The sequence below is a fragment of the Globicephala melas genome, chromosome 8 (genome assembly GCF_963455315.2).
Source record: "Globicephala melas chromosome 8, mGloMel1.2, whole genome shotgun sequence".
NCBI classification, from domain to species: domain Eukaryota; kingdom Metazoa; phylum Chordata; class Mammalia; order Artiodactyla; family Delphinidae; genus Globicephala; species Globicephala melas.
In genome coordinates this window covers 71407650-71435463 of record NC_083321.1, presented here as the reverse complement: position 1 = coordinate 71435463, position 27814 = coordinate 71407650, and the positions used below count along the sequence as shown (strand labels likewise).

The 27814-nt window shown below is 35.0% G+C and overlaps 1 protein-coding gene across 7 annotated transcripts; it reads left to right on the top strand.

Annotated features, from left to right (window-relative positions):
• Nucleotides 1-27118, top strand: CCDC82 (coiled-coil domain containing 82). 7 transcript variants are annotated; one of them, XM_060303942.1, is made up of 10 exons: nt 1-66; nt 337-1482; nt 2256-2354; nt 4828-5561; nt 6263-6461; nt 14130-14222; nt 15559-15683; nt 18394-18564; nt 22789-22974; nt 26626-27118. In XM_060303942.1, exons 4-10 carry the CDS (start codon nt 4842-4844, stop codon nt 26689-26691), a joined length of 1560 nt encoding a protein of 519 aa, XP_060159925.1. In that variant the 5' UTR covers nt 1-66; nt 337-1482; nt 2256-2354; nt 4828-4841; the 3' UTR covers nt 26692-27118. The 7 variants fall into 7 exon arrangements, with proteins under 7 accessions (XP_060159925.1, XP_069902282.1, XP_060159926.1 ...); XM_060303943.2 differs by lacking the exon at nt 1-66 and having other exon boundaries at nt 73-501; nt 1458-1482; XM_060303941.2 differs by lacking the exon at nt 1-66 and having other exon boundaries at nt 73-501.
• The last annotated feature ends 696 nt before the right edge of the window (nt 27119-27814 follow it).

Below are 27814 nucleotides of genomic sequence, written 5' to 3'. Positions count from 1 at the left end.
CGTCAGTCTGGACTGGGTACCTGGGCGGAGGCAAAGGTGGAGGCGGAGGCAGAGGAGATTTGGAAGGTGAGGGCGTGGGTGCGGTGCGGGCAAGCTTCCGGCTGCTGATGGTTTATTAGAAGGGCGGGGATAAAAAATTCCCGCCGGCGCTCTCGGGGTAGGCGGGACGGCTGCCCTCCGCGCGTCGCTCCACTTGCGGGCCGCCGGGGCAGAGCTGCAGTGGGCGGGGTGCCAGTTACTTCCGCGAAGGGGAAGTGGGCAGGGCTGATGCGCGGAGCTCCGCGGGTAATTTCGCGGGTTTCTGGCTTTTCCAAATCCTTGTTTGTTTTCTGGGAGCCGAGCTCCTCTAACGTCCGGGGGTTTGTGACGTCCCGCGCACTTCATCGCGAAGCTCTGTCAGAGGGTCCCGTTTCTTAGCTACGGTGCCTCCTCCTTCCTGGGGGTGAGTAGCAGACGGGCGGGCGATCTGCGCCAGGTGTCTACGTCCCGCCGAGGAGACAGGTTTGTAATCATGAAAATGACTGTGGTGTTAACTCCCGAGAGGCTCTATTCCTTCCTAGGCCCCTCATCCCTGCTGAATTTAGCGAACCATCTTCAGTGTTACAGATTTTAATGAATACTATAGTTGTCGGAGATAGCAAGCCGGCAGGATCCACTCTGTGCGAAATTTTGGAGTACTAAACCGTAAATCTAAGTAGGGGACATTGGCTTTCCTCCCTTTATGTTTTTCGTATTTTCCTATTTCCCACTTCTGTTTTGTTGTGCTGCCCTGTTTTCCAGCCAGTGGAAGAACTATGATAAATTTATTCACAGCACTGCGATAAGAACAAAAAAAGAATCATATTCTGTAGCCCTTAAATCATGTATTACGCTGGCTTGTTTTGGTGTCCCAAGTAATCTCCTCAGATTGTGAGCTCCTTGGGAGCAGAGACCGTGTTGTTGAATTCTAGAAACGCCACAGCTCCGGAGCATGTGCTGGCGCATAGTATACATTCAATGACTGTTTCTTTGGTTTATTAAGGTTTCCTCTCCAAACTGTCATATAAAAGGAAACATCAAGAGGGGTAATGTTTTACAAATAGGATGCATCCCTTCTGGTGGAATTTCAAGTAATGGCTGGGGTTCCACCACCCTTCAAATTTTTAAGTGTAAACTACCACCTACATTGTTCATAGGGCAAGTCGATGATTCCTAGAATGAATCTTTTCTTGATGAATTAACCTCAAACTTTAGAATAAAGGATATTTCTTCTGATGAGAAATTCAGGTGGCATCAAAGTACCCTTTTTAGTTGTAGAGTTACCATGCTAGAGAAAGAACACAAGCCTTATGGGTTATCGCCTTGACATTCTTTGGCAGACAGGATAGTATGTGCTATTTACATGATTTTAACCATGAAACAAAGATGTGATAGTATTGATCATCTTCATTCACTTATTTAATGCTCTCTGTGTGGAGTCCCTGTTTTTCTCTTTGCCTAAAGGTAAGGTATCATTAAAGAAGCTTGATAAAACTTTCATTTCAAAAAATTGAGTGTATACTCAGCATATATAGAAATTACATCCATTTGCATGGATTATTTTCTGAATGAATTATAATGATCAAGAGATGTCTTACCCATCAGCCTGGCTCTATCTTCTCATTTCTGTCTTCAGGTTCAGTTCACTCACCTTTTCCCTGTCATCCTTCTTCCCTCCCCAGCTCACACAGTAAAAGTATCCACACTTAAAAAGAGGAGCCAACCATAATCAAATTATCTTCCTTTTCAATGACAGATTTTTTGACGTTATTGATATAAACAGCCATTTTGAAATATGAGACGCCCTGGAAATTTGGCAGTTGGCCAAATGAAATTTGATTTGTTTACATAAAATTTGTCTCCTCAAACATTCAATACTGCAGCTTTCCAAAATAATTTTTTTCTCATCAGAGACTGCCTTTCTTTGGAATCTTTACTTTTTGACTCAGTGGGGAATCCCTTAAATTTTGTGGTCAGTGTCATCAGTAAGGTGGTAGAGGGAAGTCTGCAAGTTTTCATCTCTCTTGCACATTCTTTTCTTGCCTGTTAGATAAATAATTTACAGAAGTTTCTGGCCTAATTCATGTGCACTAAAATCCAGTTACATAATTTAAAAAGCATGTTTGTAAACTCTTAGTCAAACTATTTTAATGATTATTTTCAGAAACTAAAATTTAGCCTGAATGAGAGATAAAATAATGACTTCTTGAAGGCATAACTTTTCCTACCTTGTACAGATATAATATTGGCAGCAGTCATTGTTTAGCACTGGATGGGGAATCAGGAGATCTGGTTTCTAATCCCTGCTTTGTCACTAACGAGCTGTGTGATCTTCGGTAAGTCATTTAAACTCTACGTCCTTGGCTTTGATTTTTATACATGAAGATAGACAATATCTTCCTTTTAGGATCAGTGTCAGGATTTTAAAATATATTTGAAAATGTACTGAAAATTACTATACATATAGCGTTTTTTAATAGCTTAACTCTGTGCAGTCATAGATATTTGAATAGTGTGACATTCTTAATCATTTCTATTATTGTCATAGGAATCACCTCTTGAAATAACTGTCTTTTGCACATGGTATAGTTTTGTAAGATAATCATCTAGTGTGTATGAAACTGCTTTTGAGTACTAATAAAATCATCTTAATATTCCTCCTGTCCATACTTTAGTGTATCTGCTGAGGCCATATCTGTCTGTTTTCATAAACTTGTTTTCATTATTTCTCCCAATTCAGACAGATTTATAAAAAAGCCTTACCTTCTTATTGTAGTGTAAAGCACATGCACAGTTAGCTTATGCAAATTTATAACTATATATGCTTAAAAAATACTTCTTTGTATTATATGGCTTCAAAATATAACCTGCCTAGTTTATCTGGTGTTTAATAAAAAGAAAAAAAACAGTAATCTGTTTAAAACCTGAAAGAGAAACTGGGGGGACATATTTTGCAGCAGTATGGTATACAATAATCCATACTTTGAAGAGTAATATAGAGATCTTTAAAAAGAGTAATTTTGACCACACACAGTTTTATTCTTTGCTGATTTTAATATAAACCTTCTGTAAAATGCAACCTAAGTGTAATTTCAAATAGCAGAATATTTGGTCTATGGACTAGGATTTGGTAGATCGCTGTTACAGTGCTGAAGGTATCTTGTAGCAGTTACTGTCATAAGGTCGCCTACATTATAATTTCTTGTGTATAATCTTAGCAACTGTTGTTGTTCTGATTTTATATGAGTTGTTACCATTATAGAAGCAGTCACATTGCCTTATAAACATAACAGAATTTGTGCAATGAAATGGGTGGTATCTCCCCCCCAACTAAAAAGATAATCATCTTGGGAAGGTATAAACTGGGTTCAGTAACACTGCCATTGCTCAAAAAATTTCTGGCGTTCTAGTTTTGGAATTACCATCAGAGTTTGCAGCACATTTAAAAAATATCTTTAATAGTAGTTAATCTTCATCTTTTCAAATTGCCTTTCATTTCTGGAAGCTGGTAACAGTCCCTTATAACTAAGACAAGTGAATAAAGTGGATATTTAAATGTCTCTTTGGGATAAAAAATGAAGTATGATCATTTTCATATTTTTTGAAAATAAAATAGAAAATCTCCAGAATATTCTGTGCCATTATGGAAATATTAGAACAATCAACCTCATAATGTGATTTCTTTGAAGGAGACAGCACTCAGTTGAATACATAAGTTCTTATATGTGTATTATGAGGTCAGTCTCATTGCATCGTGATCATATTTCTATTTTCCTTAGCAACCACAGAAGTATATATATGTTACCATTTTTCTAGTTAAATTGTCTCTAATTGTTCTTTTACTGTATACTTGTGATAATTTTGATGGTGTTCACCCTTTTCTGAATCAGGAACTTAGATCATTTGTTTTCCTTCCCAGTACCATGCTCTGCTTCGCCATGAAACTTTTTTGTTTTTTCACCTATGTTATTGGATTGTTAGTAAGTTTTCTATTGGATTATATTGTATCTTTAACTTTTAATGGATTAAAGCCATTGCCATTTTACTAAAATATATGGAGGCTGAAATCTTGGTAGATAAGTTATCACTCAATTTTGCACTGTTATCTATTTTATGTCACTTAGTACTTTATAACTTTCTTCATATAAATGTTTAACTTTTATGTTATAATTCATGTAATTTATTCAGAATCCTTCTTTGCTTATGGGAGGAATCATTCTGTAATTCCACCCTACCTTTCTATACTGGTCTCTTTTTTCCAGCATAAAGCCTTTTTTCACACCTTTTTGGTCACACTTGTTATTAAACATGTCATGTTCATTCTCAGTGCCAAAGTTTTGACTTTATCATTTTTTCCTGAAATCCCTTTGTCTTTCATTCTTTCTGTTCAAATTTAATCAGTTCTTCAGCGGTCTATCAGATCATATCTGTTCAATAAAATTTTCAGTGAAACACTTGCTGTTCTGATCTTCCTGCATCTTTACACTTTTATTGCAGTTATTTTTTTATCACTCATTTGGTACTAAATGAATACTACCTTGCATTTTTCTTAATTATGAACCTCTATCAGCACAACATACAACATAATTCAGAATAGATGTTCATATGATGATTTCATAGATGTTCAATAAATTATTTGTTCCATAATTTGTTATGCAAATTATGCAACCATCTTCACTCAGATATTTCATGTGATTTTACCTTTGTGAACCATTTAATAACACCAAATAAATATAGTTTGTACCATAAATGCATTCATTGTTGTAATCTGGTTATCATTATTATATTCCTAATAACTTTATTTTGTAGAAGCTTAAGTGAAAATGGTACATATTAGAAGACATGAAACAAGGAAAAATTCTAAAACTCAAGAGTGTGAACAGAAATCTCGAGTGGATTGGAGGCGGACTAAAAGAAGTAGTCTCTCACAATTATGTGATAGTGATGATGAACTTGAGAGCGATGAGGAGCTTGATAGTGATGAAAGTGTTGACAGTAATGAAAGTGTTGACAGTGACGAAGAGCCTGATAGTAACGAGGGGCTTGATAGTAATAAGAAGCCAGAAAATGAAAGAGAGCTTAAATTAATTAAAGTTGAAAGTGAAGGAAACAATAGTAAGCATCTCATTAACACTGGCAACAGTTCAACATATGAAGAAGAAAAGAACAAAACCAAACATGGAAGTATTGACTTACCAGATCATGAAAAGCATTCAGGTCAAGAGGAAGATGATCTCAACAAACACTCTGGACAAATAACAGAGGAGGATTTAGAAGAAGAACACATCAAGCGAGGGAAGAGAAAAAGGACCTCCTCTGTGATGTACGACAGTGATGAAAGTGACGACAGTGATATCCTTGTTAGAAAAGTGGGAGTTAAACATCCACGTAGAGTGGTTGAAGATGAATGTTCTTCAGTGGAGATGGAGCAAAAAGAACCTGAAAAAACTTTAGCTGCAAGAAAGCGAGAACAGCTCCAGAAACTGCAAGACCTCTCAAAACAGAGATCTCGTCAGAGACGCAGTAGTAGTAGAGATTTTGAGGTGTGTTATATTTTATTGGTTTTGTTACTGTTTTTAACTTTTTAAGTATTTTATAAAAATCAAAGGGCTTGAGTCTGTTCTATTTCACAATAATTCTAAAATTTATTTTTTAGTCAAGTTTCCTTGAACATGTTTGATTGCAGTATTGTATCTAATAATATTTTTTATGAGCCTCATTCTTTCACTCTTTTTTAAAATTGAAAGACTTCTTTAAAATTTGGTCTTTCCTGTTTTTAATTTCTACTTATAATCTTAATGTCGATTTTAAACATTTTATTTCACTTACCAGGGTATATTATCTTCTTCCTAATTTCAAAAGTTCAACATTTAACATAAGATTTTTTTAACCTTAAAATATAAAATTAATTTCTACAAATCAGTTTTTTATTTCAGATTTAATCTTAATTTCACATCCATACTGACAATTTTTTTTTTTTTTTTTGCGGTACGTGGGCCTCTCACTGTTGTGGCCTCTCCCGTTGCGGAGCACAGGCTCCGGACGCGCAGGCTCAGCGGCCATGGCTCACGGGCCCAGCCACTCCGCGGCATGTGGGATCCTCCCGGACCGGGGCACGAACCCGTGTCCCTTGCATCGGCAGGCAGATTCTCAACCACTGCACCACCAGGGAAGCCCCATACTGACAATTTTTTAAAGGTACACTTTACTAAAAATACTAAAAGGTATGTTTTAATTTAATTAGGACTCTGAAAAGAAATCCTGCCCAAGCAGTGATGAAAATGATGATGAGGAGGAGGGGAAGGAGGAAGATGATTATGAATATGATGAAGATGGAGATGATTATGTTATTGATGACTTTGTAGTGCAAGATGAGGAGGGTGATGAAGAGAATAAAAGCCAACGAGGAGAAAAACTGAAATTAGTAAAGCAGAATTCTCTTTGTAAGTTAAATATCAAGAGAATGTTTTATGACTTGTTCTAATCATGATATTATACTAAGTATCAAATCAGTCTTTTACTATCATGTTCTAAATCATTGATTAGGAACTGTGGTTTCATTTTCAGGTAAATTTGTCTAATAATAGTTTATTTTAGTGGTTTTGAGAACCCTTTACACTCTTAAAAATAATTGAGGACCCCAAAGAGCTTTTGTTTCTGTGGGTTATATCTATCAACATTTACCATTGTAGAAATACAAAAGAGAAATTTTAAATATATCTATTAATTAAATGACTTAAAATAACTCGTGTAATGTGATAAGCTCGTTAGATAATATTTTTCTGAAAAATAACTATTTTTCAAAAAAATGAGAAGAATGGCATTATTTTACATTTTAATAAATATATTTAACATCTAGCTTAACAGAAGGCAGCTGGGTTCTTATATCGGCTTTTGCATTCAGTCTGTTGTGATATTTTGTGATATTAGATGAAAGCAATTTTGTTTCACACAGATAGGTAGCTGGAAAAGGGAGGATTGTTTTTAAAGCATTTTTAAAATAATTGTGGATATTCTCATTTGACACCACACCAAAATTGAACAAGTGGTAGTTTCTTAAAGGTTAGTTTGCAGTATGGAATGTGAAAGCATGTGAATGAACTTTTAGTACTTAACATTACATTCCATTGGTTTGTCTTGTAATTTGAATGGATCTTTTACCCATGCATGATTTTGTAACATCATGCACTGATCATTTGGAAAATATTGGTTCACTGGGTTATGTAGCTCTTCCATATTTTGACACATTTCATTATACAGTATTTAAGAAATCACATTCATTAATATCACCACCAATCTCATCAGAAAATTCTTTAGGTATTGGGAAGTTGTCAAGCTCATAGTAACAAATACAAGTTTTTCAAAATTCTAATTTCTACTCAGAAATCTGTTTTTTATCTTTGGTAACAAATACTGTGAGTTCTTGAAATGACAGTTTCTCTTTGCTCATTTTTGACAAAATATTTGACAAATGCCTGAATAACATAGTTGGTCAATAGTTCTCTCAAGTAAACATGGTATTTCAAGTAAACCTGACAAATGAGGCTTTTTTAACTCCCAACTCAGTTTTTTCTTAAAGTACGATATTACACTTGATATGCAGCACAAGTGCTTTATCCATACTTACCATTTCATCTCACTGAATACAAAAAAGGTGTATCCTCAAGATTCAAGATTTAATAAAAGTAATAATTTTTACTGCTTCATCAAGGACATTCTTAAGTGAAAGTAGGTTTTTTACTGAATGCATAGGAATGATTATAATGATTACTAGTAGTTTGATCCTATAGCCATGATTCATGTTAAGGGGTCAGCTGCCTTATGCATAGTTACTTTTGCAACATCATTGAAAATGTCAACATGGTGAAACAGCAGATAATTATCTTAGTGTTATTGCTTTGACCTCACTGATCCCCTTAAATGGACTAGGAGACTTCCAGGGGTCTACAGATCACACTTTGAGAACCACAGGTGTTATCTGATCTTTTGAAGTGAAACTCAGTGAAACCTATCAGGAAATTAGAATCTTTTATATTTTCACACAATGAAAATATAAATAATAGGGCCCTGAAAATTTAGGATGTCTTTAAATATGTATTATTGTTCTGATCCCTATAATTGTACATAAATTTAAAGACTTTTTTATGATGTTTTACAACTCTGGTACAACTCTGTTGGATGAAAACATTTTTTTTCTTCAAGAATGCATTTTTTCCAAAAAAATTAAAGGGCATATTTACTAAAGTTAAGTGTAATATGGTTCAAATTAGATACCATGATTTAGATAAATTAGTAGATTTAGGTATGAATCAAATTTCAAGAAATTTATCAGTTACAGAAATGCCAGTGATAAGCATCTGTGTATTGAAAGTTAATGACTGTTTTCCTTATGTCAGTAGGCACTGGTTCACCTGCCATCTGGACATTTGAATCCCAGGAAAACTCAATTAGGAAGTGTCCCATCATTCTGGATATTAATATCTAGAATGTGATAGAACATTTACTGAGAGATACCCACTCATAAACACTCCTGTTAATTAATGAAAATAAAAGTCCACCACATGGGAACTATTTTAACTTTCTTCTCTATCCTACACTTTTATGCTTACTTTTGTTTTTTTAAGGGAGGTTTTAGATTTACTGAAAAGTTGAGTAGAAAGTACAGAGAGTTCCTATATAACCCCTCATTCAGAGTTTCCCTGTTATTAACATCTTGGATTAGTTTGGTATATCTGGTGCAATCGATGAGCCAATATGAATACATTATTAACTGTAGTTCATAGTTTGTGTCGGGGCTCACTCTTTGTGTTGTACATTCCATGGGTTTGAGAAATGTATAATGATGCAACAGGTATCCACCATTACAATATCAGAACAGTTTCACTCTCCTAAAAATGCCTTGTTCACCACCTACTCATCCCTCCCTCCCTCCCACCCCAGAACCCTTATCAACCACTGACCTTTGAAATGTCTCCATAGTTTTCCCTTTGCCAGAATGTTTTATAGTTGGAATCTTACAGCATGTAGCCTTTTCAGGTTGGCATATTTCACCTAATAACGCATTTAAGTTTCCTCCATGTCTTAATGTGCATGATAGCTCATTTCTTTTTATCACTGAATAATATTCCATTGTATGGATTACCACAGTTCGTTAATCCACTCACCTGCTGAGGGACATGTTGGTTGCTTCCAAGTTTTGGCAATTATGAATAAAGCTGCTATAAATATTTGTGTGCAAATATATCTATGGACATAAGTTTCCAACTCATTTGGGTAAATATCAAGGAGTCCTGTGCTTGCTTTTACTATTGAGCATCTCCACCTTAGAAGGAGATGTACCTCATTTTCTATGCAATACATTTTATCTTATGTGTTCTTAATTGAAGCTTCTCCTTCTGGCTCTATCCTTACAAGCTCTCTTTTCTCAACTTGTAACCATATTAATGCCTTTCCTCCCTTGAGTTAACATGTTCTATTAGCCACCATTCTAAATCTTATCTTTTGGTTCAAGTCTCCCAGTAACTCTGCAAAGCATTGTGCTTAGACTATTATACCCATCGATCCAGTGAAATTGCTCTCACCAAAGTTAGTGATAACTTTTTAGTTGCCAAGATGTGCTTTGGTTCTTATGTTAACCTGATATTGCTGTGTGCTTTGCCACTAACCATTGACAACTCTCACTTTCAAAGTTCTCTTTTTCGCTTCTTGCATTCCCCTTTATAATATTGCTTTCCTCTTTTTTCCATTTGCCATGTAAGTATTGATGTTTCTAAAGGTTCCATCCTCAAACTACCTTCACTTTGCTTGTGCTTCAGGCGTCTCTGCCCCATAACTTCAGCCCAATCTATGGGGAAATTCCCAAACTTTTATTTCCAGCACAGATTTCTCCATAGTCTTAAGGCCCAATTTTTAAATCTTTTTATTGAACCTTGTCATCAGGGTGTCTTTCAGACATCTCAGACTCAATATGTGCAAAACTAAATGATTGAGAGGGAGCATAAGGGAGTTTTGGGCTGGTGGTAGAACTTGTTTTTTTGATTGTCATGGTGGTTACACAACTTCGTGTTTTGGTTACAGAACTGTGCACCCAAGAGTGAATTTTATGGTATGTGAAAAAGTAAAGCTCAGTAAAGAAATCCAAATGAGCATCCCTACTTCCCAAAAAATTACTTAAATCGTTAATCAGCTTCACTTCTCTTTGTAATCCTAATACACATTAGACTTGGTGACACATTATAAGAACTTATTAGTTGGATGGATGGATGATTAAGATAAACATATTGACTGAAGACTCCTTGGTCTTATAGTTTTAAGAAACAAAAATGTTAGGCGTGACCAGATTTATTAATACGTCAGAGGAAAAAAAAAACCACATATTTTTATGTGATGATTTATGATTTGATTAATGTTTTTAATACGTAACAATGATTATGCCATTTAAGAATATAATAAATGAAGCTAAATACAGGCAGTTTTTGATATGCCAAGGGATTATGTTCTAAAAGTTGCTATAAATCAATTCTTACATTTGAAAATCAACATACATTTTCTTGTTAAAGCAATAATCTATATGATGAATAGTGAACACCCTTCTGTGGCCTGGGTTAGGTTGTAATTAGGCTAGTATTCCCAGATTCATTCTCCCCCCATCCCCAACTTCTATAAGAACAGTGACAACTACTCATATTCAACATGTGATCAGAATTTGGGAGAAATGTTCAGAACTCCAAATTCAGCACTCACTTGAGACTCACAATCAGTGGCATATGCAATTTTACCTTTTTGAAGAGAACAGTTCTACTGTAGGAAGACATTTTGTTACTTCCTTGCTATCTGCCATTTGGCTCTGAAAGACAGACACATTTGTAACACCTTAAAATAGAATAGTTTGCCTCCTGCTACATGGTTGAAGCACTTAAAAGACAGTCTTTTTTGCTTCTCATCAATCCCTATTATTATTTATTCATATTTATTCTGAGACTGCAACTCCCAGAAAAGATATCAAAGAAAGTAGAGGGATGGACTAGCAATGGTTTGTTGTATTACAGATCTATATAGTTCACATGGTAATAATGTTATACACAGGTAGAGAGATAGGAACACCTTCAGATTTGTAGATACTAAAGATTATATTATTTTTCCAGTACTCTGTCATATGTTCAGAGTGACAGAGAACCAAGTAGTACATTATAAAAGTACATCTCAGTCTACTAGTGCCTTGCTAGAATACTGGAAATTAGATAGAGTGAACATTAACTTAGTCTCCACCTAGCAATTAAACAGAATCATTCTATCAACATGCATGGTATGACTAAGAGCAGTCTCACAACAATTTATGTTAAATATTAAATCCTCTCGAGAACTCCTCCTCTTGTTTTAGGATAAATAAAAAGTACCAGTGAAATCATATGGCACAAGGGAAAAGTAACCCTGCCCTGAAGACTCGGGAAGAAAATGCCCATGAAAAAATGTTTCATTAAAGGAAACAGAAGAAAATTGTACAAAGCGTTTGCTTTGCAATCTATGAAAAAGAAATAGTAATGAGGAGAGAACAATTTGAGGTGAAAGGGAGGTAGTTAAGGATACACTGCCAGAAATGAAAAATATAAAGTCAGAAATAAAATCTATATTGAAAGCAGTAGAGAGCAGAATTAACAGTACAGAAAATCTCATCAATGATATGTAGGTTAAACCCTAGAAGCTTCTAGCATAGGGAGAAAAATAAAACATCATTTCTAAAGGAGGAGATAATACATAAAGGAATAGAAATGAAGACCCTATTTCACAAATTCCTGGCGGGGGGAATACAGAACAAATGGAAATCTAAAGGAAGAAAATTACATAACCTTAGTGAGATATATAAAAGATTTGAATGTGTTCAGAGGCTTACCATGTTTCTGGATATAAAGACACATGGAGATGTGAATTCAAAGGTATCATAGAAGAAAATGTTTTTGAGTTGCCAAACACACCTGTTTATGCAGATTAAAGAGGCTTACATCCTAAGTTGATGAAAAATATTTTCAAACAGGCATATGAAGGAAGTATTTTTGTAATTACAAGAGTAAAGAAAAAGTCCTCTAACCATTCTTTTTAGAACTATAAAAATTGTTTAATATTAGGTGCCATATTAATGTGTTGCATATGTCAAAAGAGAAAAAATAATAATTTCAATAGATTCTAAAAAGGCATTTGATAACATTCAATGCCCATATCTAGTTTTCCAAAAAGTCTTATGAATAGTTATATGAGCATATGTCCTTTACATAACAAAGAATATTTTAAACCAAGATCTAACATCATAATGAAGCACTAGAGGTATTCTCTTTAAAATAAAGAACAAGACAAAAATATTTCCTACTTTGTTCTAGGTGTTTTCAACAATGCAACAGATGTGAAAGTAAAACAAGAAATATAACTATTGAAAAGGAAAAGACATTATTGAACATAATATGATTATACACAAGCTATCAGTTTCTGACTTATTTAACCAAAGATACAGAAGTTAAGAGAAAGGATATGAATATATTGAGAGTAGGAGTAGATGCAGCATCTATTTCCATATTTTTCTTAAGTTCTTTTTTCTCTATATGAGTGGGAGGCACCTGTTGGAGTAGAAAAAGGGGCCCATTTCTTGCTCTGCCCCTGCCCTCTTACACTGGGCTTACATCTCCATTTCAGAAGAAAGTACACCAACAGTCCATGTGCTTCTATTCTCTAATAAGAGAATATTTATAAACATTCTCTTGGTTTTTGAAATAAACTTAGCACTAGCAAGACTACATCCTCCTCAGGGTAGGGGAGAAAGCAGTCAGTGCCAGGAATTCCCAAACAGTATCTCTCTCACCAGCTCTATAATGTTCCAGGAAGCTCATTTTCCTTAGAAAAACATCTCAAAAAATGCCAGATGCACAATAAATATGTAAAACTCAGTAGTTTTCTTATATGCTGTCAATAATTTAGAAGATATAATGAGGGAAAATTCCATTTACACTAGTGAACAAAATTATTACCAGGCCTAATCTTAAGAAGAAAAGCATGACTTTACAGGTACAAGAATAAAATTTACTGTGGAATAAGGAAAGGAAATGTGAATAAAAGAAGAGATAAGCATGTTTCTGGGAGGTAATAAATCATACAAGAGGTTATATCTTCTGAAATTAATGTTTTGATTCAGCTTTGCAAACACAATCCTAAAGTTCTCTTGAAAGAACAAATACATGAGAATAAGTAACATTTGAAAACAAAAAATAAAGTGGAAGGACTTGCCCCACCAGATATAAATAGTAATCATAAAATTGCAGTAAGTAAAACAATATTGTACTGATGTGAGAATGACAGCCAGATCAGTAGGAAAGGAAGGGCAGATGGGGCTGAAACAAAACCTTAGCATATATATGAAATACATGATAAAGGATGCACAGAAAATCAACAGAATGACCAAACTATCCAATGATTGGGTGTGGGGAAGGTGATTAGCTACCTTGAAAAAGTCAAGTTATTCCTAAATATGAATATTGTTTATTTTCTCCTGTATCCTTTTGAAATTTTTTATAATCATGGAGAAAAGTTATAAACAATATTTCTGGGGTATTCCATAGAAGCCCATCCAATATAGGGATTAAAGTGATGAGAAAAGCTCTGGGGGAGGTCTGAGCTCTATTCCTGACTCTGCCTCTATCTAGTTGTGTAATAAGTTATTTCATCATTGAGTCATTTGTACTAGTCTTGAAGGATTTGAATTTTATTTTCTCCAATTTCCCATTCACGTCTAAAATCCTATGTTCTGAAGTATGAAAGTATCAAATCTAACTACCATGCAGAACAACATCTATGTAGGGGATTGTAGCATGAAATCTAGAGTCAGAGTGTCTGTTCCAGCCTTGGTTCCAACACTTACTAACTATATGATCTTTGGGAAGTTTTTCATCCTCTCTCTTTTTCATCTTCATTCTCAGTGACTAGACAAGTCACCGAGCCAGCTATAAAATTAGGATAATTAAGCAATTTCTCCTATTTCTTAATTTCTTAGCCTTGGAGAAAGGAACCCATTGTATTTAGGCAATTGTTTTGTCTGTTGGATTCTAATACTTATTTTAAATTAATTTCAGATTCTTTTAGTGACCACTATACTCACTTTGAAAGAGTTGTGAAGGCTCTTCTGATCAATGCTCTAGATAAATCTTTTCTGGGAACATTATATGGTAAGTTAATAATATGAATGGAAGAATCAGCGGTTTTTCCCAATTTTTAAGCAGCCTCATTGTTCTATATGTATATATGTGTGTGTGTGTATAAACAAAACCACAGAGACCCAATCTTAAGGCCCTCCAGTTGTTCCCTCTAGTATCAACTACACCAAAAGTCCATTCACATGAAAAACTTGTTAGTGTTTATTATTTGTGATATGTGAAAGTACAATAGAAATAGTTTCCCTGCCCTTTGAGAGTTCACAGTGAACTTGAGGATACAGGACATATACTAATTAAACAGCAGGGTAATTCAACACCCATGTGTTGTCCCAGCCTAAGCGCTAAGCTCCTTGAATTTCACCAAAAGTTATATGCTTTTTTATGCTTTTGTGCCTCGTTGTTTCTCGTTAGAGTATAATCCCTTCCTACCTTAGATTTTCTAAGTGAGTATGAAATCATTTCCACTATGAAAGCTATCTGTGACCCATTCAAATAATATTTGTCACTCCCTCATTTGTGCTGTCATTATCCTGAGTATGAGTATGGTGGCACTGATGTGTATGCACTTTTCATATATATTGAAAATGTATTTTTGCTTTCCTCCCTTTCAAAAGTGTGAGAAGAACCATACTTTCTATATACACACCCCTTGTATCTAGCACGGAATCTGGCTCTTAATAAAGACAATAAATATGTTGTGCTGAATGTCTACCAAAGTTCCAGAGTAAGATTTCATTCAGACTTTATTGAACAAATATTTGTTGAGTGCCTACTAAGGGCTGGGCATTATTTGAGGGCTAGGAATATGGCAATGACTATGACATGGAAGATTCTTGCCTCATGTTGCGTAAAGTCTAATGGAAGAGACAGCAATGAGTAAACAAATATATAACATGATATGATTTCACCTAAGGGATTAATTCTTGAAAAAATATAAAATAAGATAAGGAAATCAAGAGTGATAAAGGAAAGGAAACTCTGTTAGTTAGATTGGTCAAAGAAGGTCTCCCAAGTGGTATCTTTTGAACAGAAACCTGAATGAAGTGAGGGAGGAAGCAATGCATGGATCTAGCAGAGAGCACAGCAAGTGTAAAGACCCTTAGAAAAGAGTAAGTTTGATGTGTTCAAGGAACAATTAGAGAGCCTGTGTGGCTCCTTCCTTTCCCTAATGCTCTGATGGAAGGATTTTCTTTAACTTCATTAATTTTTTTAAATTTAAAATGTTTCTAACCAACCAAGCAAGTTATCTTCTTAAAACTATGGGAAGAAATCTTTATGCAATTATTTAAATATTTTATACGGGCAAAGTGCTTGGTTTTGTTGTTGTTGTTATTATTCCCCTGAACAGATGGCACCAGGCAAAAATCATATGCACAAGATATGTTGACATCTCTTCATTATTTGGATAACCGCTTTGTTCAGCCTCGTCTAGAGAACTTAGTCTCTAGAAGTCGTTGGAAAGAGCAATATAAGGTATAGTTTTATTTGTTTTTGAATCTCTGGTCGGGGGATGGGGTGGGGTTGGAGTGGGAGACCTCCCCACTCCAGTCCTTCAATAACCAGTCACACTGAATAATCTTCTAAATTATTAACAATTTTCTTTGTTAAATAATCAGCTTGTTGTTTCTCATCTCTTCTAAAGGCTATAATTGTTTTAGTCTTTCACACTTGTTATATCTATCCAATAATTAAGTAGTCCTAAATGGTAAATTTAGAACATCTCTAAGGCTTAGCCCATCTGTTAAAATGAGGAGATTGTCTCACAGGATGTTAATTACTTCAGAAAAAAGTTTCATTGTTAAAGAAGGTTGAGAAACAGTAGGGTTAACTTAACTGGAGGACTTTCAAGGAGCATTAATGTGTGAATTTATACTGTAAATCTTCAAGAGGGCAATGTAGAATATAATACTTTCCAAATTTGTGTTTCACTATGAGGCTTCTTTTCATGAAATACCTATTATTACCTTCTAGGATATTGGTTCCCATAACTTAATTAGGGAAACACTGACTTATGTAGTCTTTGACATCCTTCTCCACCTTAAGATTTTGTAGTTCTACCAATTTGGGGGAAACATCTTTTTAATTTATAAGATATATTTGATTTCATGTTATCACCTAGATTTCTATTTTATGATCTCTAATAGTAGAGGCTGTACTATATGATTTTTAAGTCTTTTCTTCCTCCCTACTTCTAACATTGTAGCTTCTAATAATTAGCAAGAGGAAAATGGCAAGATAGTAGAAGTTCAAGTTCCTTATAGTCCTTCTAGCACTTAAATCGTTAGCTACTTTACCTCATTTATATGAGGAGATTTGGCTTCATCCAAGGCCTGTTTGGCCTTGAATTACCTGATGATAAATTAGCCACAGATGGATTAGGTTTAAGGACAGTTATGGGATTATAAAAAAAAAAGAATTAAAAGACTTCAATTTGGAGAATAGCTTGAGTTTAGGGCCACCATATATATCTTTTTGACTTTGGGTGATTTTTTAACTTTTGTAAATTCCAGTTTATTCCTCAGATAGAGAAAATATTTATTTACTTTTAAGGTAAAGCACATAGCATAGCTCTTAGGATGTGGTATATATATATTTGTCTTTAATAAAACAATAGCATATTGATCATTTAATTTTCCCAAGTAACTGATATGCAAAGTAAGGTATCTTATTTGATCTTTAGAGTAACCCCTCAAGGAATGTACTATTATTTGCTCCATTTTAGAGATGAGAAAATTGTGACTCAGAAAAATTGAGTAACATAAGGTTACACAGCTAGTAATTAGCCAGGCAGGCCAATATTTGAACCTAGAAACCTTAGGTGTAGGGTTTCTCAGACTTCAAAGCCCATCCATTCTGCTGTAGTATGCTTTACCATACTATGGTAGGTTATGTTGAGTTTGAATAACCCAATGTTGAAATAATAACTGTAATATACAAGAAAATATTAGCTTAAAAATTTAGAGACAGAGATGATTCAGTACGATCTTGGTCAGGATAAGCTAGGTTATGCTGCAAAAATAAATAATGTGACAAACAAAGTAAACCAGCAACGAAAATCTCAATAACTTAACCCAAGAAAGTTTATTTTTCACTTATATGTCCAATGTGAGTCAATAAGGGTGCTCTGTTTATTGTAGTCACTCAGAGAACCAAGCTGATAGACCTTTCATCTCAGCATGTGCTTCTGTGAATACCAGAGAAGCAGGAAGGGAAGATGGTTAGTCATCTGTTCACTCTGAATGTCAGCCTGTAAGTGACATGTGTCATGAAGTACCATGAAATATGAGAAACAGTAAAAAGTAGACAAAAGACAATGTCTTTGTGAATCATACAATGTAAAAAGGAAACTATATTGGATACTTAATTACTGTCAGGCTGATAGAGAATGCAGTTTAGTGACCCTGCTAATGTGCTCATTGTGTGCAGTTCAAATATTGTGGTAAACTGATCCACGCTACTAATTACAGCAGTAGTATCTAGCACAGGTCTAGAGCGTAAGCAAAACTACTCAAGCACAAGTAATTTCACAGCTTAATAAAGCTTATTTATGAATACCAAATATTTTCTGAGTTTGTTTACTTATTGCTAACTCACCTATTAGACTGGCCATAGCAATACTGGCGACCTAGAAATCCTAGTTCAAACTTGTTTATTTTCCTAGTATTTTAGTAAGAAACCATAGGAGAATTAAATTATTTCTGGGATATTTTGTGGAAAATATAATTCATACAATGGAGACTGAATGTGATCTTGTTTTTTCTTAATTTTTTACTAACCTAAATGAATTTAATCATTTTATTATATTATTCTGAATTTTTTCTGCTCATTCTTTCCTATTTTAACTATTATATCTGGAGATGAGAAGAGGGAAAAGAAGTAAATCAAAACCTGTGAAAAGCACTGCTTAATAGTAACAGAAGTTTGAGCATTATGAAACTAATTTTTTTCCTAATCTGGTTTCTTTTCATTTACTAGCCTAAATTATAAATTCACTTTTAAAATTTAAATATATCTTGTGCTCAGTACTAAAGTAAGAAATACCAGTGTGTTTTGCTCTTACATCTTGCCCTATCATTGTGATTTCTAACCTTGATTTTAATTTGGCTGGGCTCTTTTTATGTTTTATTTTATTGTTGCTTTTCTTATCCTTTAAACCTTCATTACATTTTGAAATTATTTTCAGGAGCGAGTAGAAAATTATTCTGATGTAAGTATCCATTTGAAGAATCCTGAGAACTGTTCCTGCCAGGCTTGTGGATTGAATCGCCACTGTAGATATTCGGTGCATTTATCAGGAAAGTTATATAACACCAGGACTATGGAAATAGATGATTTCATGTCACATGATAAACAGGTATTTTTTCCCTTCATTTTAGTTCTCAACATTTAGAAATTTTCACTAAATAAGCCTGCACAAGTAACCCTAAGTTATTTTCAAATGGAGAAAGCACCAGGAGAAGGGAAAAGAATACAAGGAAAGAGTGTGCAGTTTTTGAATGTGAAAAATACGTGTTATATAGCAGATTCACTGCAAATTCAGTCAGATACTGAAACAGTGCATACTGTCTAAGTATACATCACCCAAACTGCGGGGGAGAGGGGAGAGGGTATAGGATGAGGATGAAAAGGGAGGTAACTGGGGCAGGGGAAGCAGAAGTCCTTTTGGAGTCCAAAGGAGAATTTGACCCCAATGGAAATTTTAGGGCAGATAATCTACCAAATTGACAATCCACAGACAGAGAGGCCTATTCACCTCAATATGAGATTTGAAGGAAAATTGTGCTTCAGCCTAGACTACATCAGAAGTGTTTCAGAGCCTAGAGCAATCACTATATATTTAAGGTCCTGTTAATTTTGAATGAATAGGCAAAACAGAAGAAAATGTTTGAAATATTTGAAGAAATGTATTTGATAAACAAGAACAGAGCAATGCAATGTGAAGAAAGAAAATGCAAATGTGTACTACTTCTATTTTTAAATCTTTGTAAAACTGTTGCACTTATAAATGCAAAAATATTAATATTGAGATCTTCCTCTGAAATTCCCTCCATGGATTCCGCATCCACTGATACAGAGGACCGACTGTGTATTAATTGAAAAAAACCCCTGTCTCTGTGGACCTGTGCAGTTCAAACCCTAGTTGTTTAAGGGTTGACTGTACTATGTTTATACCTGCGGTTGGTTAAATCTGCAGACAGGATTCCGCAGATATGGAGGCCCGACTGTGGGACTTGAGCATCTGCAGATTTTGGTATCAGGGAGGGTTCTGGAACCAATCCCCTGCGGCTACTGAGGAGGGACTGTAGTTTTAGTTACAGCAGTCTTGGGTAGGGTACTGAGATGAGAGGCGTTGGACCACCAGGTTATGGTAAAGTCTGAGAGCATGGATGAGAAGGAAATCGCCTAGAGGAAAAATATGTGAAATCTGAAAGGCAGTTAGGAGGACTGAAAACAGTCAGTTTTTCAGTTTTGCCCAGAGTCTGTCCAGACTCCTCAAGATGCTTAAGAACCAGTGGGAGGAGGCAGTAATTTTGAGGCAAGTGGCAAGGTGTAATGTGTCCATGCAAAGAACAGGCCAAGAGGAAAGAGAATCCCATAACTCAGTCTATTGCACTAAATGTTCCTAGAGACCTAGGAACAAAATCCAAACTTCTTCCCATCCTTCCTCTTTCCTTGAGGATCTTTTTTCTTTCTTCTCCATACTTTAATTTCCTTAAGAAGCTGGCTGCTCCTCTGTATTTGAGGGCCTAGAGAAATACCTCAAAAAGCTACCTACAGTGAGCTGGATATTATAGATGTGTGTAATGCATGTTTCATTATATTTCCTTGCTTTAATTTGTTAAACAGTGTTAATTTACGTTTCTCCATGCTGTATCTAATAAATTACAAATCAGATTATTTCTATTGCCTTGCAATCACCATCTTCTGCTTTAGGAAAATTTGCTGACAGTTTTTACCTTTGTTTCCAATTATATCTTTGGTATGTAGGGTACCTTAGTTCACACTGGTAACTGAGATAGTTGTCTTCAGATTTATCAGTTCATAGAACTATGCTAACCCTGCACAGTGGATTAGTAATCATTTATATGTCACTTTGCTTATCTGCTTTAAGATAATCATCACAGAACTTATCATTTCTCTCTCTCTCTGGCAAGTTTTTTAATACTGTCTATCTCGTTAGACTAACGTCCTTCTTTTTTTTTTTTTTTTGTTTTTTGGCTGTGCCGCACAGCTTTTGGGATCTTAGTTCCCTGACCAGGGATTGAACTTGGCCCCTCGGCAATGAAAGTGCCGAGTCCTAACACTGGACCACCAGGGAATTCCCTAGAATAGTGTCCTTAATGTTTAGAAATGCAATTAGTTAATAAAAAGTACTCTCTGAATATATTTCTGGACATTTAAGGACGCTATTCTAACAGCATAGATTCATTTTACTTGTTTTTAGTACTTCATATAAATAGCATGCTACAATATAAGCTGTGTTGTACTGTATGCATTAATTCATAAGGTATAGTGGGCTATAACAATACAGTAGAACAGGGGTGGGGTGAAAGGAGAGGTCCACTTGGCAGTGTATGCAACTACTATATCCATTTACTGTTTACATTTACTGTTTTCTATGAAGCCTTACTAACAATGGTTTAGGCTCTTCCATATAAAATGTGATCACATTTGGGAAAAAAATAGTGTGAGAATATTCTAAAGGTAATTTTGGGTTTATTGACCTCCATAAGTGTAAGGTAGACACCAAGAGGGTAGGAATTAGAAATGGAAAGGAGTAAATTATAATGTTTAATATTTTCAGTGGATATTTTTATTTCATAGAGAAAAAAATTAGAGATTTTTAAACACCTCTCCTTCCCTTTTGTCCCAACTTAAAAATTCTATATAGATAAATTCCTCTTGTTTTGTGGAAATATATAGAATACAATGCAATAGAAGTAAAAAAATCACATTATTCTTCCAGAACAACCATAGGAGACTTCTCCCACATCATCTGTTCTAATGGCAGAAATGGAGAGACTAGCCCTAGTGTCCACTGCAACTGTTGTGGTATCTTTTTACTCAATGTGGGAGGTACTGGCAAGTGAACTGTAATTTATACGACTAGTTTGATGATAATGTTGCAATAGGAATGATACTTAGAGTGAGTAAGCAATGAACAATAATACCTGATTGTGTCTGATGATCTGAAAAACAGATTTTCCCAGAACATGAACAGAAATCTGAACATGATTTTCTTCAACTTTTGGGGATTTTAAGAATTTTAAGGTATCGCAGATACCATCTTCACAAGATGATGCATCAAACCTGACTCTTGCTGATCATCATATTTAACTTTCATTCATCTTTATCAGTATACTCTTGTACTGTGTATTGAACTCATCACCTGTGTGATCCCTACAGTGTGATTTCAGAAAAATGGTACAGTTATTTGCCAGATAGAAGACAAGTTACATAGATCAATATTGTAACTATATCATTTGTACTGAATTCATGAAAGCATAACCTATTATGCACGTAGACACAGAGACAAATACATAAGTTAGGAAGAAGTTTGTCTGTTTCCTCAGGTTACTCTATGAGAATAAGATTGGTCATGTTATAAAGTTTGGAGCCCTTTCTGATGCGTTTTCTACAATGAGTGAAATAATGTAGGTACAATTATATTTAATATGGTCAGTGCAGGGATACTGTTTTCCTATTTTAGCTATAGGTGTGTATAACAAAGTATACATTCAAAACATTCTGAAAGAGAATGGGTGGTTGACTTCACAAGAATAGTATTCTTAATTGTAGAATCCCAGAAGTCCATATAAACATAGAAATCAAAAATTTTGTAGTTTTCTAACAATAAAATACTAATGTGTTATATTTATATCAGACTCATTAATTCAGGAAACAAATAGGATAAAGCACAGTTATTTTTTACTTCGCAGAATATTTTAGAAAAAAAGTAGTTAAAAACTACCAATTTTTAATATTGGTATGAGAGTTTGTTTCAGTTTACATGTTGTTTATAAGCTAGAAAATTATCATAATCCAGGCATTTTTACCTCAGTAACTGTATATACAATAGCTTGCATGCTTTTCTTGTTTTGGGGTGTGGCTGTCCTTTTCCTTATAAGCCATTTTTCTCCTCCTTCCCAAACTTGGCTGACTCTGTGTTTTAAAGACTTAGTTCACGCATCACCTTGTTGAGGATTCTTCTCCTTTCTGGATTGGGTTAATTGTCCCTTCTCTGTACGTTGATTGCATCCCAGGCATATCATTTGGCACATTGTTTTGTAATCATTTGTTTTTCTCCCAGGGCTGTAAATTCCCCTGATACAGGTGGTACATATTTCATTTCTGCATCTCCAGTGCTTAGCTCAATACTTGAAACATAGCAGTTGCTCAGTTTTTATTAACTGGGTTATTTAAATAAAAGAAGGTAAAGGAATCATTGTATAAATTAAAAAAAAATTAAGCATTTATTGGATTCTACTTTTAAAGAAAATCTGAAAACCAGAAAGGCTGTACATTCATTACAATATCTTCACTTCATATAGCAGATGATGTTTATTTCTTCCTTTAGGTGTTTACTGTTGGCAGAATTTGTGCTAATCGTACCAGAATTTACCATGAACTGAAACATTTTAAATTCAAGCTGTACCAGGAATGTTGCTCCATTGCAAAGACAGAAGAGGTTGAAGATGAACAGGTTAAAGAAACAGTGGAGAGAATTTTCAATCAGTCAAAAGAAAGTGGCTGGATTAAGGAGGTAAGGTATTCAATATTGAAGAACCATTTCATCGAGTAGGTTCTGGAGCCTAATTTTGATCAGCAAAAGGATACAAATTATGAGAGTAGAAGACAGTAAAATTTAAAAGAAAACCTCTCTTTCTCTCCCTGTCTTTGTATTTTCTCTTCTTCCACCCATTCCTTTCATGCTTATCATTGACCTACCCTGAATAGGTGCCCTGATGTTCTAAGCATTCGCTCAACTCATCAGATAAATTTTAATCAGCAATGATACTGTCCTTTAATGAAGGACCTCTGTCCTTTCAGTTTTATGTATGTGGTTTTCTTTACATATATATTAAGTCCCCTTATTTTCTTTGACAAAGTATAGGACTCACCTCTGCTTGTCTGCTTCCTATCTTTAGAACAGTTCTTGTGACCTGAGAGAGAAGAAGCACCTGGTGCCAATCTGAGGAAAGGATCTCGGCTGCCAGTTCTAATACCACCCACATCCTCTTCTTGAGGACATGGGACTGAGCAGTGAGCACTGTAACTGGAGATCAAGGGGAATGCAGAGGTTTCAGGCCACGGCACTGATTTTGATTCCCCCATATCCTGTTGATCACTAAATTTGATATCAGGGATAAAGTGGGGGTTTTGAAGAGTGCACTGGATTCCCGAAGATCTGCTGGCAGCTCATAAGCTCTGGTCTGCTCACAGAGCTTTTAGAATTGTTATGGTGCATGGAAAGAATGCTAAAATGATTGCAATCTTCTAAAACAAGTCTAGTTACATGACTGTATAAGAGAGAACAGATAAGAGATTTTCAGGCAACTCAGTATATTTAATCTTAAAAAAAGAAAAAGGCTGACTTGAGATCCATTGCCTGCGTTATTTATATCATAGGGAAATTTGTAAAAGAAAAAAATAAAAAGAGAGCTTAAAGAATACACTTACGAGCAAAAGGAAAGAAAATGAGAACAACAAAACAGGAACTTCTTAGGACATTACAAGTTCCACAGAGGTCTCCTGGGCTGGTGAATGACATCAAGATTGGTTTCCCTTTTGACAATTATCTGCCCACCACAAACCACCACCCACTGATCCCCTTGCCTGCCCCCCACATCTTGACCCTTAAGTCGTCTTGCTCTCATTTTTCTCTCTTCAGCTTTTTATCTTTTACTTTGCTTCCACTTCTCTCACTTCCAGTTCTTTCCTCCTTATCCTTCTCTGTGCTTTTTCATTTGCCTTGGGGAAGAGCCATCACTTACCCAGTAAGTCCCAACTTCATTTTCCTTAATGACATTAAATTCTTAAGTGCTTTTATTGATGCATTTAAGTGTTGCCAACCCTCTCCTGGAGTTGAAAGACCTTTTGGAACACTGCATTTTTAAAAAAATTATGTACTAGGTGTAGCAAAACCACTGTGCATTACATATATTATATAATAATTTCATATGTAGGGAAGAACATTAAACTTCTTGCAGAAAAAAGTAAAAGCATTTCCAAATCACATACCTTAGAGAAAGCTTAACAAGGTCCATGACAACAGAAGGGACCTGGAATAAAAAAAACATTCTTAAGAAAAGAAAGCCAAGTATCACATTATGCTTAAAGAATAACACTTAGCATTGGGCATTGAAGGTATTTCAAGATGGTGCATGTTTAGGACAATGTGCACATTTTTTTTCACATAAAATACCAAAGAACTTCATTTTCTTTTTGAGATCCTTCCTACTTTAAAAAAATTGTCTATAGACTTCCTCAAAAGATTTCCTAGAAACCAAAGAAGTTTATTAGCCATTATAAACCCATATGCAGCTTTGTGTGCTGTGATTAAATTTCAGGATTTATCAAGTACCCTGACATTTTTCAACATCACTCTGCCTCCCCCTCAGTGTGTGTGTGTGTGTCTTTGAGTAATAGCACTACGTGTGTTCTTGTGATGCATGACTTCTTCTTGGCCACAGTTATTCTAACCCTTTAGAATGCCAGGGCTCAGTGCTATTATACTTGAGTGGCCACATCCGTGGCTCTTTCTGCTCTTAGCTCTCAATTATTATGTGAACCCCTTCTTTTACCTTACACAAACTATCTGTTCCTGTCATTCCTCTCCCAGCTTGTGTTTCACACCTTGCTTTTTTCCTTACCTGACTCTTCTTCCTCCGAGCATTTTCCTTCCATTATTTCGGGATATCTCAGCATTTCTTCCCAAAGACCTGCCAACTAGACTAACTTCATTCTTCTTATTCTTCCTCCTAACAGTTGAACTAGGAGATCTGTTTTTAACTAATGATATTAAAAGGGTAGGAGCAATTCAAGTGTAAGAAAAGAACAAATGATAAGAAAATTGTAATACAAAATTATAATAAAATGAAAATACATAATAAACATAATAGTAATATATGTCTCATTCTAAATTAGAGCTGAAGAACAGAGTATCATATGCACTGGCAAATTCTAACAAATGTTTTTTCTTTAAGAAGAGAGTGCCTATGATGATGGGGTTTCCAGGGAAATTGAAGACAGGATTATTGGGATGGGGTGGTGAATACATAACACCAGGAAGTGAATAAAGTATGTCCATAGAAGTATCAAGTTTCAGTTCCTATCACCACAAGCATCAGAGTTATCAGGATCCTCACTCACTTCACTGGGAGTAAAACCAGAGCTCATAAGTAGAGTTAAGAAACCATTAGGTCAGTTCATCTCCTCAGCTGAAGGAAGCACTCTGAAATCTGTCAAGCTTGAAATCTCCAAATCATCCCAATTCCTCTCTTCTCTTGTCTTGCCCTGGTCTTTACTCTCCACCTTCATTGCTGTCACTCAAATTTAGGCCCTCATTACCTAAATTATTACAGTAGACTATTATAGTAAGTAGTTGCCAAACCATTCTAGACTAGACGTTTCACCTTTTCTTTCCCCAAAAAATACACCTCAGATAGTGTCAATTTCCTGCCCTAACACCTTTGGCAGTTTTCCATCGCCTGTCACATTATTGCTAAACTCTGTAACCTAGCATTTCATACTGCCTCTTTGGTTCAGTCTTATCTCTCTCAATTCCCCTACAAAACCTCAGATTGTAGTCAAATCCCGTACTTTCTTGTCTTGTCACTGTTGTATGGACTTTTGTCTCCTAGAGAAAACTCTCCACCAAATCGTTGCCTACCAAATCTTTTTTCCCAGGACAGCTTAAATGCCACTCTTTGCTGGTCACCTCAGCTAACCATAACCTCTCTTCTGAACCTGCGTAACAGTGTCTGTACTTCTTTATGGCACTTGTTATTTGTTGTCATTGGTGAACTCTGTTCTCCTTAGGGGCAGGGAAAGCAATTTTTTTAATACCTAAACAGTCATTAGCAGAGTATTTGATATATGTTATGTGTTCAGCAAATTTTTGTTGAATAAGTTATTAAAGTTGTTATGTTTCTACCATAAATATGATAATAGAAAACTTATAATTTATAAGAAAGTTATGAAATTAATAATAATGTTCATTTTGATCTCTTTCCAATGCTTTATATGAATTAGAAATGCTTATTTGAAATTGAGTCCCTGTTCATAATAAAAAGATTTTTGTTTACAATTACCATGAGATTAACTTGCTCCTATTTGTGTCTGTAGATTGAAAAGGCCTAGTTTATCTTCACTGCTTTGAGTAAAATAACTAGCTTTTTTATTGTATACACAGAAATATGGTCAACTTCAAGAATATCTCAGTTCTGCGGATTACTTTCAAGATGAGAAGTTTGACTGAATTGTAACACATTTCCTTCAGAGAAGATTTTATAAATTCCTGTAAATTTGAAGATCATGAGTCTTGTTTCTCTGTATCATGTGACATTTATATATTTTATGTATAGGTTCATGGCAAAATATCTTGTGTGAAACATATGTTCATCTTAATTTCCATGAAATGGCGCTCTACAGTCTAATAAAACTTTTATCCACTGTACATAGAAAACATAAGCTTAATCATTGTTAAGTGTATTTTAAAGTTATATAACAATGCCTTTATAACATACGACTATCAAGTGAATGAGCTGTTCATGTACTGTCAGTTTAATAGAAAAACACTGTATTTAAAAAATATATTTAGACTAACATCTATACGTATTTATTGCTGAATTCCTGCCCAGATCTGTTTATTACCCTTTTGCCGTATTAAATGATCTTCACTAATATATTTTTTACTACTGTCATTGTCTGAATCAGTGGGCCATGAAAGAAACCTCAGTGTCTCTTTCAATTCAGTTTCCTTGCCTCAGAATCAGACTGTAGTTTACCCATTTTAAGTAGAGGAGTGCTTTTTCTCCTCTTCCAGAGTTTCCCTTACGAATAGATTTCAGGCCTCCAGAGTCTTCCAACCCTCACATTCAGGAATAATTTCATGATATGTATTTTCATGCTTCATAATGTTCGTTCTTTTTCCTATCCAATTTTGTCTACAGGTTAATGATTTAAGATGTATTTTATTTATTTTTATCCATTACTTTTCCCACATAAGTATTTATGTTAGGATCAGAAGATCTCAGAGAGACAAATTCAGCCAAAAATAGTTTAAAAGCACATTTTGGCATCTTCATTGCTTTGTACATCTACATTTTCACTTAATATAAATATAATAAAGTAAATAATAAAGTAAAATGGTTTCAGAGTGAACAAATGGACCATGTCTATTCTGTATCTTTAATTCTTAAAAGTGGTATTCTCATAGGATCCAGTTCCCTGTGGAATTTTATTTATTTATTTATTTTTTACATCTTTATTGGAGTATAATTGCTTTACAATGGTGTGTTAGTTTCTGTTGTATAACAAGGTGAATCAGCTCTACATATACATGTATCCCCATATCTCCTCCCTCTTGCGTCCCCTGTGGA